We start from the raw sequence: 13,667 nt of genomic DNA, 5'->3' as shown, positions 1-13,667 counted from the left end.
GGCTCCAAACCACCTTTGCTTTTTGGTTTCGGTGCCTGGCCAGCTGGAGCGGCATCTGCCCGCACTGGTCTCTGGTGCCACCGCGACCAAGAGGGGGACACGGGCTGCGGGTGCCGTGCCCAAAACCTCACCCATCACACAGCGGAGAGATGGGCACCAGCACGCCACCCCTCCGGGTTTGTTTCTTGAAGTCCAGCGTTTTTGCTGTATGCTCTTTCCACCCCCAGCATGCAGAGGGCGAAGGAAGCAGCAGCTAATCCCGGGCGATTCTGTTGTTTATTTGTGGCGTGGGCTTCGGGAGGCTAACACAATGTTTGTCCTCATAAAGCCGCGGGCGGGGAGCTGGGGAAAGCACGGGTTTATTTGCTTTGGGAAGTGAGCGTTTGATGCGTCACATTTCTGCAATTTAGGAGGAAGAAAAAACTTCCCCAAGCTGCAACCAGGGGCCTGTGCACCCCCAGGTAGGTGTTACAGGCAGCAGGAAGGGGATCTGTCACAGCTTTCCTCACTGCCAGTCACAGCTCCGCACCTCGCCACGGGGCAAGCACCAGGTGTTGATGCCCTGTTAAGCCTCCTGTGGGCAGAGCCTCTGCAGGAGCACGAGGGGCAGAACCAAAACCAAGAAGGTCCCAGAGCTCCATCTCCCACCGTGAGTGAGCTCGAGCCATGTGCTCTGGCTGACGGCTTCAAAAAGCACCCTGAGGACATCCGAGGCACCTCGGGCCCCGGGGGCACGGGCTCTTTCTGCACCCCAGGGTGGCAGCCACCAACACAGGGCTCCAGCGGGCAGGACGGCGTGGCTTGATGTCAAGCGAGAGAAGCGGGGCTTTCCACACTTCTTTCTTAATGGTTTATGTCACTCACACAACAAAGGAGGTGCCTTTAGAGTAGGTGGGTTTTGTTTTTCTTTTTCAGCAAACTAAAGCCCGCTGCCTCTGGTTTCCAGCTGTCAGCAAGGTGCTGCGAGGTTCTCCCCTCTCCTCTCCCACATCTCAGCCCCACGTCCTTGCCCCCAGGACCGCGCCACCTCCCCGCGCACTCCGGGCAGGAACTTCCCTCAGGACACATCTGGTTTCCTCTTGCCCTTGCTGCTCCACCCGTGAATGCGCTGTGTCAGGCTCATCCTCTTCTGCAACCCTGCTCTGACCTCTGGAGCTCTGGACCAGGGGAATCAGGCAGCCCTGGGCCACTCGGTGCAGTGGAGAAAATCCAGCCGCTTGCTTCCTCCTGCCAGCACGAGGAGCCATGCAGCCCACAGATAGGTTAGGGAAGGGGGCTTGTGCCTGAGCTGAGGCTCCAGGGCAGCTGCGTTTGAGTTTTGTGCTTTGTCCGTCATGGTGGTTAACCTCCCTTGGACCGCAACTCCGACTTTCCTACAGTGGGTGCCCAAGGAAATCAGATCAACTTCTGAACAACTTTTAAGAAGGGGAGGGTTTGGGATTTGGCATCAGCTCGACGTGGCTGGTATGCAGGTCCTTGCTTCAGGCCATCTTAAAGCCACTGAAACCCTTGTTTAATAGTCAAATGTTGTTTTTAATAACATTGAGAAAGGTTGTAGATTTTTTTTTCTATTTCATGCTTTCTTCATGATCACTCCTAGATGTCTTCATCCATTTCTCCCCTCCCTAAGGTCCTCTGGCTCCCCTACTCGAGGGTTTGGAACAAAAGGGGATCGAGATGAGCACAAGTCCCAGAGAAAAAGCTCAAATTTGAAATTTCAGAATAAGCAAGTCCAACAGCTTGGCTCTGGCTGCTTTTCTAGTAGTAATCATTCAACCTCTGGCTGCTTTTATTGGAGTAACTCCACCTGTTTTATGAAAAATTAAGTGACTTGTCTGCCCAGAACAAATATAGACCCAGCTGTGCTCCAAGTTCAGTGCTCTGGGGAAATACATAAGGCATCATAGCAGAGATGAAGGAAACACAAACGAATGCCCAATTATTTAAATTGCCTGTAACAAGTTTCAGTTCTTGCCCAGACATAACGTAACATAGTGGAGGCAGGTGTTTTCTCAGCAGCAACTGACTAATTACAGAACAAAGATTAGAAAAGAAAAAGAAAAGATGTAAACAGTGCAATATTGAGTATATCACTTAAAGAGTGGGAGCAAAACAATTTAGACTCATGGAGTGCTTACGAAAGAGATGTACAGTAGCATTTATGAGACAAAAAAATAAAAAGAAAGAGTGAAAGATCATGCCATTTCTTGAAAAGCCTACTTGGCAAGATGTGAGCGGTGTGGCAGGTGGCTTCCTTTCCTTACCAGCCTGAGACCCAAGAGGAAAAGTAAGTTTGGCGTCTTCTGGGCTGCCTGTCTTCTAAAATCTACTGTACCTCATGGAAGTGGATTAAGATACATCACAAACAAAGAAACTATGAAAAAAATAAGGAAATTATATGGTTCTCAGCCAAGGTCTTTTCATGATTCACCACAAAAGACGCATCTGAACATAATCGTTAGTTACAAAAGTAAATTTATTATTAGTTCACTTTTACACAATTCTTTTTACTCATGTAGCAATTTATAAATAACTCCCCGTCACAGTCACCACAGCTGGGGACAAGTTTGAAGTTCGAGTTTTTTTATGAAGTTACAAAATTAAGTACATTTTACCTGTATGTTTTTGAATAGCACGGAACAACACACTGGCTGTCATTCAGTAAGCTCGTGTAAAATGAATGCTGCAGACTTCCAGGCCAGTGTAATTACAGCACCATGGACTGCGGATTTCTAAGCAACAGAGGAGCGAGCCTTAGTAACGCACGAACCGGCATGTTCAACTGCTTGAACTTCAAAAGCAGCTCAGAGAAGTTTGTGCTTCCTAAAAAGACCATAGAACAAAAGAAAATTATCACATACTGGTGTAACGCTTGCCCAGTAAAGGAACTAACAAGACAGTAAGAAGAGTCAGCCAGGGTTCAGGGTGTATTTCTGGAGATGTGCTACTAATTTTGTTGCAACACGAGTCAAAAAGTAAGTTTTTATAACAGAATTTTAAGAAATGCCGAATTTGATTAATATGGCCAGGAACTCCCAAAACAGAGGTTTATAACAGGTAGAGAGGACACAAAAAAAACAGGATTTCCATGAAGGCCTTTTGACCTGAACAGATACCCAGTCACTTGACCAGAAAAGATTCAAGACGAGATGCCTTAGCCTGGATGCTCAGTTTGCCATGGCTGCACAGGACTCCTGGGCCAGGGGCCGTGGCTTTCAGCAACAGATTCCTTTCACCACTGAGGTAGTGACATTCATTTCACACCCCTGAGCAAGCCACAGAGTTCCCCAAATCAAAGCCCAGCTGCATTTCTTTTGCAACCTGAGAAACCAAGTCACTCCTGAGGCAAGCGGAGGCGGACTGGTATTTCCCCAGGTTGGACTGATGGAGGGCAAAAGAAAAGCTGCCTAAGAAAGGGCCCAGGAGTTCTCTGCATCCCAAAATAGATTACCATTGGAAACCTGGAAGAAAAAGTAATCGCTATAACCTGGTACTTACAGGAAAGAGATTTAAGGACATTCAGGACACGGCTAGCCTAACAAGAGAAATGCTTTCCCCTGCCACAGGCTGTCTTATCTGGTTCTGCCTGGGAGGATATTGTTTCCTGTAGGCCAGATGAAAGCCAAGACTTCTTCATATTGGCTAGTTCTGGCTCCTCCACTCTACCGTCTATTTTCACATTCAAGGCAATTAACCAAGAGTAAAAATCAACGTGGCAGCTTTCAAAGGAAACGCCCACTGTCACCTAACTTACAGGATGTACTCCATTCAGAATACAAGACCCAACCCAACAGCGTGTGTCCACCTAAGTTCAGAGTGCTGCCTCACACTCCGGCCTTACCTTCCAAGCCTCCAGCTGCCAGCTGTCCTGGTGTTGGGACGGAGTGGTAAATGAGGAAGCAAGCCAGCATGCTCAGCTGAGATTCATCTGTAGGCTGCCCGCTTAGGTAGGAATGCAAGGAGACGTCCCCTCCAGCTATAACACATAAGACACGCTGATGAAATTTAGGGAGCATGTGAGGGTGGTAACAGAAAAGCCTGACAACAGTATTTCATCAGGAGGAGCCTGCTGAAAGAACCTCCACCTCCCCACAGAAGGAGGGCTAAGAGTTTGTCTGTAAACCTCTTTCCTTCTGCCATGGCCAACTTTTATCCTACACCCCCTATGTGCTGTGGTCATCCCTCACTCTTGCTCCCAGAAAACTCTCCCAAGGAAATACTAGGAAAGCATTTTCCCTGCATAGCACAATAGACTTCAACAGTAATTAAACTTTCCGTGCAATATTGCCATCATGCATAATTCATAATATCACTAGGTTTTTTTTTCAAGTTGCAGTATCACTAAGCAGCCAGAGAACACTTCAAGCTTTTTTTTTTTTTTTGTGGCAATATTTATGAGAATTAAGGAACAATGGTTTTGAGGGCAGTAACTGAAGCTTATATTAACAATTCTATCTATCCATCCGTGAGGGAAACAGATTAAAACAATCCAGTGTTTCCCTGACTCGCTTCCAGTAGCAAGTTAAAGAAAGCCTTAGCAATACATTGGTAGGCAAGATACGAAAGAGACAGCTACAAAGCAGCAGTACACGAGCATGACTTTAGACCTCTTTCTGTAAACTGTTACTGAAGTCTTCCCCTCAATTCTGAAAACAAAACTTTTGTCTCAGGTATGTGATACATGTTCCTAAGGCTAAAATACAAGGCAAAGAAGTTGCTTTATGCTAACATCCATTGCCACTTCAGTTATAATAATTTTTCAGTACTTTTGATGCAAAAGTCAACCTGGGGCTTTGGGAATACAGATCAGTAAGAAGACAAGAACGCTGAATTGTGACCGCAGCCGTAGGATTAAAGTCATCTGCTCTATACCTTGAAGCCACTGATCCAGAGTGTTATCAATAGTGCACTTCATCACAGGCAGAAATTCAGAGTTCATGAACAGTCCTCGGTTTGGATTCCTGCTCATCCTCTCCTGGTGACTTCTGGAACTGAAAAATTCTAACACCAGCTTTATCTGCCACAGCTCAAATGTCTCGGACATTTCTCTTCTTTCTAATCTCCTCACAGCCTAGTAGAGAGGAAATACAAAGTGACTGTGAGAATAGAAACTGGAGGAGGAAAGAAATGTTGCTGTCATAAACACAAAGAAAAGAAATCCTAAACACCCCTCAACTCCAGGGGCTCCCCTTCTGAGCACCTACTTAGAAGAGCTGCCAGCTAATATTTCTTGTTTACACAAGAATTACTTATAGTTTTCACAACCTTAGACTATTTTCCAGTTTGCTTTTAAAAATTGCTGCTGTCTCCGTGTAAGGTCATTAACATATGCCTTGTTCTTCCTTTCGATTCTCTGTAAAAATGCACGCAACAAATAATACTCTTATGCCTAAGCATAGTTTAAATAAATAAATAAATAAATAAATAGTATTTACTCCACCTGATCTATTGCTATGTATGTGGGCAGCATCTCTGGATTTTCTTGGGTAACACACTCATAAAGAATTGAAGAGAAAAGATCCAGGATTTCCTGTTTCTGATAAAAGACACATGTTTTACAAAGTGCACATGCTAGGTACAATTTATTTCAGGTTCTTACATTACTTGCATTTCCTTCCATTAAAGTTAACCCATGCACTAACATTCCATAAATTAATGATAGCTAACAATGCGACACAGCTTGCTTTCATTCTCATGCTTATTAAAACTAGGCATAACACAGTTGTATTTTACTCCATCCCTTAAGCCATTTTGTGCAGAGAAATACAGTGCAAACCCCTAACCCTTCTGGAGTGACTCCACCTAAATGCTGCAGGACAGCAAACAGGGCTCTGGGTATTTGTTAAACACATTCTGCAATGAATGTAACACAACTCTTATTTTGTAACTTCGTGAACCTAACCAATGGAAAAATAACACCTACAAGATTAACACTGTTCTGCACCTTTGAACTGCAAAACATCCCTTCGAATATTCCCCATCCCCACTACCTGAAGGACTAATTTCTGTTCTTCTCATTTAAACACAGATTTTTCCCACCTTTTGTTCATGAAAATGAGAAACTGTGCTAGTCCACATCTAGACATCATACCTGGCCCATGTTCACAGTTGGTTTGCAAAAATAATCAGCGAACGAGAACAAAGCAGGATCAGAAGTGAAAGCTGAAATTGCTTCTGGCTAAAAAATAGATCAAAACATACTCTTAAATTGAACTTTTTGGTTTATCACACAAATGAAATAGCAATTTATACCCATCCTTTCCTTCCCCAGCATTCAGTTGAAAAAATTGCAACCTACGTAAGGTATATCATAGCCAAAATCTGTCCAACGCTTCTGTCTGTCCATGACAAAAATACATTTGCATGGTTGCTCTCGGCCTAAGCTCATCCCATGCCCTGTGAAAGACACTAGACTTCCTCTCCCTCAAGCAAAGCAAATAACTTAAGTACTCGTAACCTGACGGCAGAGCTCTCTGCTGGAAATAAGTAACACAGCATGACCTGGCTGTGCTTTCCTCAGCCTTTCCAGAGGTGGCATTCCCATTTCCCTGCCAGCCTGTCCTCAGACACACCTCTGAGGTGATATCACTTTACTACTAGACCTCTTTTTAACAAAGTTTTACCAGCTTTCAGCTGTGTGTGCCACGCTGTCTGTGTTGGTAGAGGTCTCAGTGTTGCTCTGCACCAGCCAGAGAACTAATTTGGAAGCCATACCTTGAATGCTCGAGCTTCAGAGTTTCGGTGGGTAACAGTCTGTGCTAAGAGACTACGCCAGCCCATGGGGTCCTCCTTGTACGAGAGCTGCCCAGCTCTCAGCTTCACATATAAGATGCCACCCTTTGAAAGAATCGATCTGAAATAATAACGAGGGGGTTTATGTAAACTGACAGATGTACATAATGAGGCAGACCTGCAAAAGAAATATGAACTCCGACAGCCCAAATATGATAATATCCCCATTCATACTTTGTCCTGATTATTTAAACTTGTGTATACACAGAAATTTTGTTATCTTCAGGGGAGGGCTGCTATTAAATTGTGATGTGGTGGCAGGCGATGGTGAAGAAAAACAGGTGAGCCCACTGATAGAAGGAATATAATTTCCTGAAGCCATTGCTGCTTCTTGCTGGACTCTTAAAGGATAAATTTTCAGCACCATGCAAGTTGGCATGCCTTAAAGGCTTTAAGGGCATGCTGTGACAGTGAAGAAGTCCTTCCTCAGTGTGAAAAAAACAACAACCACACAAAAATCCCCCCCCCACTCACATTCCTGACCAAGCCTACAAATAGAAGCGTGCAGCAGTTCAAAGTTACACTATTGCAAAGCAGCTGCGTGTTCACCTGATTTAGCCTATCAGTTGCACCATTAACTGTAGGCACTGGCATCCCTAAAATAACTAAATTATCTGTATTGAAACTAACTGCTTAGCATAACAACACAGCAGCAACTCACATGTAATAAGATATGAAAAAAAGATTTCTCACACGTGCATTTGCCTCCAAAACACTGCTAGTCAGATCCCTACCCATTTTAAAGGGCTCAGGACATGACAATACTACCAGTGTGGTGACATGAGAGGACAGCTGACAGATTCAAAGCATCTGGAGACCCAGAGAGTAGATACTCCGAAAATCAGCAAGTTCTTGTCACCCACACTGCTTTCTGCGAGGGCAGTAGAGGCAGGCTCTTTTTGGACACACAAGTGCTCAACCCAGACGGACAAAGCTGACTTCTGCCAGCTCTGGTGCAGTAGATGAGTCAGTATGTGCCCGCTGATCTGGAGGACTGCACTCTGCATCAGTTCTGTTTGTTATCTCTAAAGGCACGGACCAACAGCCACTGCATGGTAGTGCCTAATTTAATCTGAATGGTGGCAGTTAATGTAACTAGAACAACCATGCTGCTGCTGAAAGATGCAGCTGGCTTCTTCTGCACTACTCACAGCGACAAGTTACACCGAAGGCTGCTAAAAACACAAACATGAGAATGATTTTACTCACAGATACTGTATTCCGGTAAAATTTCTGTTTTTCACAGTTGCCCAATGGAGAGTTAACATGCAGCAAGCAGCGCTTTGTATACTTCACGTAACATCAGAAAAATAGTATTTCACAAAGCGGTAACTGCTAGCTAATTACTGTATCAACAGTCTGGGAAACATGACATCACATCAACTCAAAACTAAACTAAAACTATGAGATTAAGATGGTTTCTGGTACTGCTCAATCCTGCTACCAATATCTGCGGTTTTTACTATCAGGTTTTCCCCTGCCCTGTTTTTGCATGAATTATTCACATCAACAGGTGAAACCAACTACGCAGTTTCTTTCTTCACTTGTACTGTCAAATGAACAACAGTGAACCGATCAAAACCAGACTTCTTTCCAAACCGTAGGTGTTACAAGTATGGGAGTTTTGTATTTTTTTTTTTTTTAATTACTACAAATCCATTATTCAGTTAAGCATTATAAATAATACTTACTTTAGATGATTCGTTCCCTTGCTTAAATCTATTAGCAATTCCCAGTACCGTGGTCCCTTCACTCTGATCTGTCAACGCAAGCATTTTTATTACTAGGTGTAACCAGAATCATAAAAGTAAGGGTTTTCTACGTAAGCCTATAGTTCTTTCTCTGCCCTTACAAGTGGAAATGCCCTTTTATCGTGCTACCCACCCTGAAAACACAGAAGTAAGAGGACCTAGCTTTGTCTCTCCTACAGTGAAACCTCCCAGCACAGGGAACTCCCTGCTACAACAGATCTTGAAAACATGATGGTCAAGACTGAAGAGAAGCATGAGGCACAAGACAGCACACGCACTCCATAGCAACAGAATTGTCTTCTGAGCCACTGCTATAGGACAGCTTTGCCCAGAGTCTGGCTATGGTTGGACAGGAAATCAAAGAAAAGCCTCAAAATGTTCCTGCAGAAACAGTGTGCAGCACAAAAACCAGGTGATTAAATTCCTCATTAAACAGAGACTTTCTTTACCTGCTTCAGTAAGTGAAGCTCTGGAAGAAGCGTGGGTGCCATCAGCTCCTCAGTGGCTTCTGCATACCACTGCGTGCCCTTCAAAATGCCACCAGGATTCACGTGTTAGTAAAGATTTTTGCATGAAAAGAAAGAAAATGCAGGTTTCACAACAACTCTGTTGCAGAGATCAGTCAGTTTCTGTTGCTGAGCTCTGAGTAAATACATGTCTTAGCATTGCCTTTAATGTCACAAAACCTAAACCTAAATTAAAGATATATTTCCCATGGGTGGATCAATACATAACACCATGCAAACCAGTCACACATCAATTGAAATTCAAAGGTTTGAGAAATAAACTATACTATGAATAGGGGTATCCTACAGCAAGAAGCAGAACCTCAGCATCTCTGTCTGCCCCACAGGGGATCTGCGCTGCAGTTCCTCTCCCCTGAAATCCCAGCAACCCTTTATGTCTTTCACAAGCACCACACATCTCACATTAATCTGTACAAAATAAACCATGCAGAAAGGATTCCTCCCCAGGAGATTTATCATGCAAGCACCAAGGAGAGACACCAAGCTGCTAGTGTCAGCAGAATCAGAAGTGGGCTTTTAAAAACACAGATGGCTCCAAACACCTCTGTGCCTTTGAAAGTCCTTCCTCTTTATAAAGATGAGAACTGTGTCCCTGGGTCAGTTATTACACACTTGACTGTTTGAAGACTTTGTGGTGCCTTTTACTTGTCCTGTATTCTGCTCCCCAGATGTCATCAAAGCACATGTAATGCGTGAGTGGGCTGAACACAGCCCTTCAATTATTTGCCTAAAGAATCAGGCTCATCTCCACCACAACCTGAAAACAAACCCAAGACTGCTGGCCACAACAATGAAAATAGCACAGCTTTGGTGTATCAGTTTTCGGTTGTCTCCCACACCTTCTCAAACGCCTTCACTCCTTACCTTGTATGTAACCTCTATCAGTGCATAACAAGGAGTGTTTGAGTCCACATCAACAGGTGTTAAGAGCCTTGGTTCTGCCGCCAGCACGTACAAATGACGCAAAGCCTGAAGATGATACCTGTGCGTGGGAATAGGCAACTCAACGCTGTACAGTACAGGCATGGAATAATCCCCAAATACCAAACCACACACAGCTCAATAACCCCATACAGCTGTTGAATGAACTAAAGCGAAATTTGAAGTAATCGAGTAGGTTTAAAAAAGTTCTTTAACGTGGTATGCTTCAGCTAATGGGATGGGATTTCATGAATCTTAACTATTACTTATTAGGCATCATAAATGAACAGGTTTTGTGTGATTTTTTTTTTTCCTGCTGAGCAAACTAGAAGAGCCAAGTCATAGTAACATTGGGTAGAGGCCTCAGGAAACCTGCCTGCATTTCCTCACTCATCAACAATCACTACCATTGCCTTACATCTCCACTTACCTCTCTTTTTTCAATTTTTATTTTTAACCTCCAAAAATTTATTTACAGACTAAATAATTCTAGAGGATTTCTCCCTGTATAACGTCTATTGTAAGGAGATGATTTTGCTTGAAAATTAAGGAAATATAAACCATAGCAAACCCTTACCGATTGTCTGTGCTGTGAACAGGAAAGTGAGGGTACAGAGCGCAAAGGAGAGCAGCAATTGAAGAATTTGAAGTGCTCAGTGAATATCTGTTGAAAAACATTATTAGTTTTAGTCCTAACAAACACTGGCCAATACCACAGGTGTTCAAAATATTTTCGTCTCCTGCAAGAGGGAAGGACAGTAGCAAAGTGCAGACACGCAAGGAATTCACAAATGTGTTCCCATAGCAGGCAAAATAAACATGTAGCAGTAGGAAATAAACACAAGCCAAAAGCATTCCTATGGCATTTAAGTAATGCAGTATCTAGAAGACAAGAGTTTAATTTGAAATAGAAAATTCTTTATGAATGGGTATATTGTTTAAAGCAAAACAATAAAACAGTAAATTGCACATTGCTCCAGCTTCCTCAAGAAGGGTATATTCTTCCAGAAGTTCTTGCAGAATCAAGAACTGCCTTTGGAAATGGCAAGTTACCTTCCTCCTCCCAGAAAGAGAAGCCCCAAAGCCATGTGGTGAGCCAAGTGGAATCCATAGTTCATCTCTCCACCCGTCTTCTTGTGCATGAAACGGCAAAGCTGAAGGACTTTCAAGTTTCCAGAGCCAGCCATCACCATTGCAAGAGAGAGCAGCAAGACGCTCAGGCATGTTTCAAGATTATAGTGACCTGTCTTCATGTAGAATAAGGAAGGCATTATTACATTTCTGTGGTCAAACGCACACTTCTGGTCCATCTAATATGCTGCTTTCTACCCCAGAGTTCGAAAACCACACTCCACAGAAAGAAGGAGAGCAGAGAACCAGCAAAGTCCTTAACAATAATGATTCATATCCCTGCCACATTCTATAAATAGCCTGTAATACAGAGAAGCAAAAGGGATGTTTTTGTTTGCATTAAGGCGTCAGCCGAATGCAATCAAAGTATGTTATGCAACAAAGCCTTCTTTTAATTGAGAGAAAATTTGAAAGAACTTACTATAGAAGCTGTTGGTGCTGACAAACATTTCAGGAAATCTGTTGCATATTTGTACTGGAAAGAAAAGAAATGCTTACTAAATAGAGATACAAAGGATAACCTACAGCTCTATGGGTTGACGGGAAGAAAAAAACACTCTTACCAAGCAGTTAAATGCTGCCAGATTTTCTGAACCAGCAAATCGAAATCCCAGTGACAAACATGCACCAGCAATGATGTAGACATGAGCTTGCCTAATAAGCAACATAAACAGGAAATGACTAAATGTTTCTCTTTTTTCTTAATCTGAGTACGCATCACAAACTTATTTTATAATGAGAGGGAGAAAAGAAGAGAGGGAGAAAAGGAGAAAAAAAAAACAAAGACCCCTGCATTACAGAAAACAGAGAATAAAATTCCCCAAATATCAAGGGAGAGATTTCTTTGATACTGGTATCTCTATAAAAAGTTCAGCTGTGTTTTATCAGAAGTAGAATTTGGCTTTGTACAATCCTCCTCTATCTGCAACTGATCTTTTACATGTTACTTACGCCAGTGTTTCTAAACTCAGGTCTTCAGATGAAGGCAGCTCTGTTGCATGAAGAGATATGCTGTTCTCTCTTATGATCTATAAAAAAAGCATAAAAGAGAAAAAACAATTCAGAGGAACCTCTCTAAACCCTCAAGGCATTGAGGGTTCATAAGTGATACAAAACAGGTTTGTTTCAAAAGAATATAAAAGCTAGTTTTTCTGAACCAGCAAATCTTCCAGCTTTTCTTCCACATGCTATTGCTCCATTGGACTGCTGATCCAGAACGGACACCTTTTAATGCTTGTTTATCTGGTTCCTTAGATATTTCTAAAACAATGGCAAGATTGTGTCAGAACTGTGATGTTGCTCATCACAGGAGGAGACCTTGAGAGGCCATGGAGTCCATCTGCATCCTGTATTTTCTGATAGATATTATCTAATTTGCTCTTAAAAACTCCATGCAACCTATCTTGGAATATAGCTGAGCTCCCTATTGAAAAATTTTGCAACTGGCTTCTTGTCCAGTCAATATGGAGTACGGCCCCTTTTTCTGAAGAGCCGCATCCCCTCTGCCATGAGGAGATGGGAGTCTCCCATAGTGGTTCAGGAATCCAATGTAACTATCATCTCTGTCATGTTGGTATCGAATTTAAAATGCGTCTCCATTATACTCTTTGGCCACCTGAAACACCTCACAGGATGGGAACTCTGGTAATCTTTGGTCCAAAGCCACTGCTCAAAGGAAGGCCTTTCAAAGCTAGATCAGGTTTGGTTGAGGCCTTACGTATTTAGCTTTGAATAACCTCAAAGATGGAGATCCCAGGCTTCTCTTCTTATGTCTGACCACCCCCACTGTGAAGGCTTTTTTTCCTTACATATAATCGGAAATTCACATATGCCAATTTGTGTTTATTACAATTAACCTTTTTGCCTTTGTTCAGTGGCTTATGAAGCTTTATCTGGCCTTAGTTTGATAAAAGAATAATGTGTGGACCGTTAGCCCAGCCCACTCTCTCTTAAACCAAATTAAGCTTCTTATATGAAGGAAATACTGCACATTAACATTCATTTTATTGTGCAGCTCATGTTACTAAAGCAATGTACACATGTAGAACAATTCAGCAAGATGAAAAATCGGGAAGTAAACACTTTAAGTGTAAATACCTACTTGAGGCACGTTGCTGTTAACCCACTTGGAATTGGGCAAGATGTCATCCCACAAAATCAGGCATCGAGCCAAGGTCTAAAAAAAGTGATAAAAAACATAATACAAAAACATGAATATTATTTTCAATGTACTAAATGCATCCAGAAATACAGACAATCCAGCTACCTATTAGCAGCTCCTTCACTGTTTCTCAGCCTTTGTATCAAAAACAACAAAACAGCTTTTATTTTAGAAGATAAAAATTCTGCTCGTAGACAAAAGAACCACAAAATAAATCCTTGCAAGTTCTGTTTCTTTAGCTGGCAAACTGAAATACAAGCACATTAGGTACTTATAGCAGATGCTGAAGCCTAACTTGTTTTTTCTATCTGTGAAATTACTTTCGGAAAAGCTACAAAAAGATTTATTAAATGTTTCATTTAACACCGTGCATAAAACTTATCC

The 13,667-nt window shown here is 42.6% G+C and overlaps 1 protein-coding gene across 2 annotated transcripts in view; it reads right to left on the bottom strand.

Moving 5' to 3' along the window:
- Positions 1-2,458: 2,458 nt before the first annotated feature.
- The window catches only part of ANAPC1 (anaphase promoting complex subunit 1), a 35,805-nt gene continuing 24,596 nt past the window's right edge, over positions 2,459-13,667 (bottom strand). For both annotated transcript variants that reach the window (XM_068675195.1, XM_068675196.1), the window contains exons 33-47: positions 13,224-13,298; positions 12,074-12,150; positions 11,686-11,776; positions 11,544-11,597; positions 11,045-11,238; positions 10,569-10,655; positions 9,935-10,052; positions 8,993-9,070; positions 8,484-8,551; positions 6,715-6,853; positions 6,092-6,178; positions 5,441-5,536; positions 4,873-5,071; positions 3,842-3,976; positions 2,459-2,823 (exon numbers count right to left, since the gene is read on the bottom strand). In XM_068675195.1, coding sequence (XP_068531296.1) covers positions 2,708-2,823; positions 3,842-3,976; positions 4,873-5,071; positions 5,441-5,536; positions 6,092-6,178; positions 6,715-6,853; positions 8,484-8,551; positions 8,993-9,070; positions 9,935-10,052; positions 10,569-10,655; positions 11,045-11,238; positions 11,544-11,597; positions 11,686-11,776; positions 12,074-12,150; positions 13,224-13,298 — 1,614 coding nt within the window. In that variant the 3' untranslated portion in view covers positions 2,459-2,707. The remainder of the gene's footprint in view (positions 2,824-3,841; positions 3,977-4,872; positions 5,072-5,440; positions 5,537-6,091; positions 6,179-6,714; positions 6,854-8,483; positions 8,552-8,992; positions 9,071-9,934; positions 10,053-10,568; positions 10,656-11,044; positions 11,239-11,543; positions 11,598-11,685; positions 11,777-12,073; positions 12,151-13,223; positions 13,299-13,667) is intronic.

Source organism: Anas acuta, chromosome 3 (assembly GCF_963932015.1).
Source record: "Anas acuta chromosome 3, bAnaAcu1.1, whole genome shotgun sequence".
Lineage (NCBI taxonomy): Eukaryota > Metazoa > Chordata > Aves > Anseriformes > Anatidae > Anas > Anas acuta.
The sequence above is the reverse complement of the archived record's forward strand: the minus strand, read 5'-3'. Positions and strand labels throughout refer to the sequence as shown.